We start from the raw sequence: 6,602 nt of genomic DNA, 5'->3' as shown, positions 1-6,602 counted from the left end.
TTGTTTTTTCTTCCTTTTCTCCTTCCCCTCTTTCTTTTTGCAAAAGGATTTCACCAGAATGCCATTCAAATGGAAAAAAATAAAGGAGAAAGCCAACTACGCTTATGGTAGGTTTATCTAACTTGGATGATTTCCATAAATGTTGACAAAGCATTAGAGCAGGAAAAAATAACTCTGTATCTCTGTAAGATGCTAAATACATCCTCCATCTCACCCTGACTTTTGGTGGTTTCTAATTTTCTCAGACACAAGCAAGAAAAATCAATTAATGAGTATTTTATCTTTCCAACTTTTCATTGAGAAAGTACTGAGATTCCTATTCAACATTTATACAGTTAAATGATCTTGGAAGTAACTGACCTCTCTACCTTATTCAAGAACTTAACAAATTTCACAGATAAAGAAACAGAACACTTTATTATAAAACTTATAAAATAATTAAATATTACACATATATTTTGACTTTTCTCTATAACCCATTGTTTTATTCAAGATTTTTCCTCAGAATTAATATCACTTAAAGAAGCAAGTGAGAACACATAAGAATAGGCTATTAATAAATTAATTTTTCCATAAAATAATAAAATGATCATTATATAAAGAAACAAATAACTTGCAATTTTTCAGAGGGCAGAGGGGTGGGTGATGTGGAGCTGTGTTTCTGATATAAAATGGCCACTACTCTAGGCCAAGCCAAGTGGATTGAGAGACTATTCTAATTATTTCTCTGAGATTCAAGAACACATGATTTTAATTAGAATGGGAACAAAGGATGCTCTAAATTTAACAAACCACTGTCTAGTTGGTTGTGCTGAGCTGGCAAATCCCTGTTTGAATTGAGACTTTATAAAGCAGTAAAATTGGGTTACATTCATCAAAGGAATTGAGGAATAGAGTAGAATTATATAAATATGCCCTTTTTAACCACATCTCAAAAAATTACAGAAGGACTCAGTCTTGTAAGTTACTCTGGTTTTGGCAAAATAGTGTGGTATTTTCCAATTGAGAACAATTTTAAGCTCATTAGTGCCTATCAACAGCTGGCTTCTGATGACTGAAAATATCTGAAAGATTATAAAATATTCTTACTCATCGAAGGATCTTGGCTTATTATGATATATTAATATTAACTTAACAAGATGGGTTTTTCTATTGCCACTCTTTTTTTCTTGTTAACTAAATCTTAGGGAAAATTTAAACATGACAGTTGGTAGGAAAAAACCACAAGTGGTCTTTAATTTCCCAAGCAGCTCTCTGACAGTATGTAGGGAGCCTTATAAATGATGGTCTACTCTCCTTCAAAACACTGCTATTTTGCTCCTCCTGGATTTTTTACCACAAATGAACATCTTACCAATTCTGACCCCCAAAGAGCAGACTAGAGGCTCCCGTGGACTTGTTCAGCTAGCACCAAAAGTTACGAGGTTGATATACCGTGTAGGACATCAACATTTGCCTTTTATGTGAGTTTGTGGGCTTTTTTTTGGAGTCTGAGTTTCAATTAAATGCAGATCTCAAATAGTCCATGTTGCCCTGTTTTCAGAATATTCCTCGGAATACTTTTCAAGTTGTGAATTTTAGTCTTGGAGACTCTCCAGAAGCGGAATATACTCTAAACAAAATAATAAAAACAACACACGCACACTAGATAAACATAACATGAAGCTTGCTAGTCCAGCAGCAAGCACAGTTATGAGCACCATTTGGCTTCCTGGGTAACTGCCACTCTGGGCTGTCCACAGTGTCAGGCACACTGGGAGCTCCAAGTAACAGTCAGGCAATGGGTTCCATCCACATTTGATGGCCCCAAGGCTCCGTCTTTGACCCGAAGTCTTCAAGGACCTTTTCAACACAGAGTCTTTGCCATGGAACCCTTGAAGTTCAAAGGGAGAGTCTCTCCCAACATTGACCAGATTCTCACTTTGTCAAAATGAAAACGTGACGTCTGTCAGTGTGATTCATCACTTCTTTCATTGGAACAGTGCAAATCAAAGTTATCTTGTCTTGTCTTTTGGAAGTCCATTTTGTGCTCGCTTCCCGTTTTCAAGTGCTTCAGAGTACCATGTGCTTTGGGGAAGTGGATAAGGGAGCCTGTCTGTCCTCGAGAGCCAGCCCCACAGATTCTGCTGCAGTGCATGGCTGGTCTGCAGGGTTTAGCTTTCAATGTGAATCGTCGCTGGTCTCTCCAGAGGCGAGAGGGAAGAGCCTGGCCCTCGGGTGTTGGGGAGGGTGTCTAGATCAGCTCTTCCTCGTGCATGACTTGCAGCACTGCTGACCATAAAATTTGTGGTTGCAGACACCATGTTGAGGAACTAGGTGACACCAGCTGAAGAAATCTACACAGGATGGATCTTCTGCAGTGAGAGAAAAAATATTTCACCCCTTAGGAGGAAGCTTAGCCTTTTTCTTAAGGTGAGAGCCTACAGGTCAAAGACCTTGGATGCACCTGCCTTGTGCCTCTGAGTTCTCCTTATACACTAGGACTTTGCTGGGAGGGTTAGGGATGCAGGATTATGACATCAAAAGGGATTAAGACCCTTAGCTAAATGTTAACAGGAGGGGGGGAGAGTGGATGTTAAAAGAAAATGTCAAATCCAGCCAGAGATTCATGTCTGATCCTCCCAATAGCCTGGGAGCCACCATCTTGCTTCCCTTGCACAGCATGTGAGGAATCCCCTGGGGACCTTGATAAACCACTGCTTCTGATTCAGAGGGTCTGGGGTGAGAGCTAAGGTGCTGTTGCTGCTGCTGGGTCCACGGAACCTTACTTTGGGGAACAGGAGGCCTAAGATATGGGGAGTCAGCACACCTGCATTTGAGGCCCAGCTGCAATACTCTAGGTCGATTTAAATAAATCTCCTAGCCAATTTGCAACTGAGTGAATTTAAGTCAACTCCAGTCCTGACTTCTTCTATTGACAGATGGGATTATGGACTGGGAGCAGAACGTTGTACATCAGGGATTCTCACCCAGAAGGGCCTCACTAGACACAGAAGGCATGTGAAATTGTATGTAAGATTTTCTTTATAAAAACCTCAGTGCACATTTTAGGAGTCAGGGCCTTAGTCATTTTACTGGATTCTCAAGGAATTGTGACTTCAGAAGTAATTTATGGTCTACCCTCTACATGAATAAGTCTTCTCATTCATGGTTGGAAGTGCTTTCCCCTTCCTCTGTGCAAGGCTCAAAAGTCACTTTACCTTCACCTTGCCCAACGCCCCCTACGGCCTGTAGGCACCCCGCCCACCCCCTTCCAAAATTATCCTTACGTAGCTCTGCTTTGTGCCCTTGGACATGGCATGCCAGGCTCTCAGCTCTCCTATCGATTTGAATCCTGCTTCTGATTCAGAACTGCCTACAGTTCCTTCCCCCTGCCTTGGTTCTTCTGCCTAAAACACAGCCCCCAACCCATCTCATAGTAGCCCCACTGATCCTTTGAACAGATAAGTTAGTTCATGTCATGTCTCAGCCCCAAACTCTCCCTCTGGCCCCTCCATCCACCCAGAGTGAAAGGTTTAGTCCTTAAAATGGCCGACAAGGCCCTAGGATCTGGTTCCCCCACTTCTCTTTGACCTCATCATCCTCTGCTCATCCTCTCCCCCACATGGGACACCTGGCAGATGCCCTAACATGCCAGGCACACTGTGGCTTCCCCCAGACATCCAGACCCCTTCTTTTAAGTCTCTTCTTGAAGGTCACTGAGAGTAGGGCCTTCCCAGACTCCCCCATACAAGCAGCGTGCTCTGTGGCCTCCCTACTCCCCACCTTGCTTTATTTTTCTACCTTGGGTCTATCAGCACTCATCCTATTCTGTGCTGTCTGCTCCTCTCTAGAATGTAAAATCCTTGAGAGCAGAGGTTTTGCCTACTGTTTTCATTACTTTCTTCCCAATGCTTAATGCCTGTCACAAAGTAGCTGCTCAGGAAATATTTGTTGAAAAAATAGTTTCCCTGTAACCCTCATGGCTGAAACAACCAATATGAAACCTACAACGTCTCAACTTGGGTAGAAAGGTGAACTCAGATCATTCTTTTTTCTTTTCAATAACTCCCGGATATAGAGTCTAGAGAACTTTCTGACAGGTTGGTAAAGGTATGAGAGAGAAAAGAAAAATCAGTAATGATGATCAGCTTTTTGCCCTGAGCTTCTAGAAGAAGGCGTACTGATGCAGACCATCATGGGGGCAGGGGTGGGGCCCCAGGAGAAGATACAAGTCAGACGTGAGATGAACACCCGTCTAAACTGTTTGCCTATGTATCTATATTTTCATCTTCAGTTATTTTTAATATATACTTGTACAGTGTCTTCTATCCCAGCCAAGTAGCAGGTAGCCTAATCAATCAGAATGTACGTCTGAATCAGTTTCTATTTAAATTGCAAAGATTAACTGCATCAGGATAAAAACCGATCACTAAAACCATGGTCCTAACGGTACTGCTGTATCGACTCTTACTCCTTTTGAGTTAAGAATGGGATTTCAGGGGTGCCTGGGTGGCTCAGTTGGTTAAGCGACTGCCTTCGGCTCAGGTCATGATCTTGGAGTCCCGGGATCGAGTCCCGCGTGAGGCTCCCTGCTCGGCAGGGGGTCTGCTTCTCCCTCTGATCCTCCCCCCTCTCATGCTCTCTCTATCTCATTCTCTCTCTCAAATAAATAAAATCTTTAAAAAAAAATGGGATTTTGCAGCTTCTGCTATGAGCTAACTTTAAGTCAGGAAGCAGAAGGGAGGTGTGTCAATGCGCCATCAAGATGAGCACTGTGTTTTTGATTATGGTTATTCTCATAGCTGGTGATTTGAGCTTCTGTGGTCAGTCACGTATTTTATGTATGCTATTGAGGATGACCCTGGTGTCCTCTTTCTTTGCCTCACATCCTGCATGCAAACAATTGACAAATACCGTACATGAGCTCAATTTTCAGAATATACCAGCACCCAGCCTCTCCCACTATAGCCGCTGCTCTAAGGGAACCTCCCGCCTACCAAGAGAGGACAAATCCTCCTTCAGCTCTGGGCCCCTACGCTCTTCTCTGTGTAACTGCCGGGGATCTTGCCACAAGTCCAATCCCACTGCCCCTCTGCTCCAAGTTCTCCATCAGCATCCACCTCACTCAGAGGTAAATCTTACGTCCTTACGAAGACTGAAAACGCCTCCAGGACCAGCTTCAGCTAATCACCTAACCCCTGTCCACTTTAGACATCTGACTCCAGGTGTCTTGCTGTTCCTTGATCAGATTCACACATTCCCACCTCAGGGCCTTTGCATGTGCTGTTGCCCCTGCCAGGAACACTCTCCTTCTAGATACATACACATAGCTCACCTTCCTTTAGGTCATCTTTAGGTCCCTGTTTAAATATCACATCATCCACATCATCCTTGCCTGACTAGTCTACCTAAACCAGTTTTCCCACCCCCGTCTTCACCCCCCATTCTCATTCTCTATACCCTGCTTCGGTTTTATTTTCTACTTTATTATCTGAGATTGTATATTTATTGATTGGCTTCTTTGTTTGTTTCCAGATATAAAGTGGAAACTTTGCACATTTTGTTCACTCTTCTATCTACAATCAGGCACCAGAACAGATCCTGGTTCACGGTAAGTACTAAATAAATGCGGAAAAATTGAAGCATCTTACTTAACTCTCAATGATCTTTTCAGGTAAGCATTTCTCCATTTTATAAAGAGTTCAAAAGCTTGCCCATGGCCACAAACCAGTATATGGCAGCGTGTGGACTCAAATCCTTTTGGTGACGTCAGAGTCCTTGCTTCTGCCGCTGTTCAATACGCCCATCCCGCCCCCTCTCCATGTGAGGATGTGAGATTCCATGAGGAGTAAACTTACTCATATTGGGTGCTGCTCATCCCCCACTGAATCCCCCTAGGCTGCAACCCAGGCCTCTTCCCGACTATGTCAACAACCAGTCACGACACAGTGATGAGTGATGTCACTGCCCGAGGCCTCCCTCTATTCTGAAGAAGGTTTACACATAAAATGCGCACAAGGCCAGCTCATAGGATGTTCTCCCAAAGTGGAGATCCAATGAAGACCCAGGTAAAGCATCCCATAGTGATGATGGCATGAAGTGAGGGCCCTAGACTGGTTTAGATCCAATGAAGACCCAGGTAAAGCATCCCATAGTGATGATGGCATGAAGTGAGGGCCCTAGACTGGTTTCCAGCATGGGTGGGGGGCTGAGAGATGGCACACCCACATGGCTGTCCTCCAGGACAGGACGATGCCAATCTGGGCAGAACCGTCTTCTCTCAACTCTTGGAGGGGAAGACGGTGCCTCAAAAACCTGGCCCATCATGGAAGGCTCAGAACATTCCAAGAGCTCTTCCCTAATGCACCAGGGGTTGGCTTATTGCCCACTAATGCTTGTAGAAACCCCAGTGTTAGAAAACACACTCCAATTCCACCTGTGGTCACCCTGCCAATGATCTAAGAAGGAAGACTAACCCAGCAGTAATTTGGGCATGCCACTCTCCCTGCATTTGGGATGGAAATGGGAGGAGGCCTCCAACTTGCAAAAACCACAGGCCCCATTTTGGCCAAGAAGAAATACCCAGGCTTGTGTCTTTCATATCTGCCTTCTTACTTTAC

General features: G+C 43.9%; 1 protein-coding gene across 1 annotated transcript in view; it reads right to left on the bottom strand.

The window, feature by feature from the left end:
• Window positions 1-246: 246 nt before the first annotated feature.
• Window positions 247-6,602, bottom strand: part of ADAMTS18 (ADAM metallopeptidase with thrombospondin type 1 motif 18) — a 147,413-nt gene continuing 141,057 nt past the window's right edge. The window contains exon 23 of the mRNA XM_045892105.3: window positions 247-2,354. Within this exon, the coding sequence (XP_045748061.1) occupies window positions 2,239-2,354 (116 nt within the window). The 3' untranslated portion in view covers window positions 247-2,238. The remainder of the gene's footprint in view (window positions 2,355-6,602) is intronic.

This window comes from Mirounga angustirostris, unplaced genomic scaffold (genome assembly GCF_029215605.1).
Source record: "Mirounga angustirostris isolate CCGP_5_RB_7025 unplaced genomic scaffold, mMirAng1.0.hap1 SCAF_16, whole genome shotgun sequence".
NCBI classification, from domain to species: Eukaryota; Metazoa; Chordata; class Mammalia; order Carnivora; family Phocidae; genus Mirounga; species Mirounga angustirostris.
Note: the sequence above shows the minus strand (reverse complement) of the source record. Positions and strands in the feature narration are given on the sequence as shown.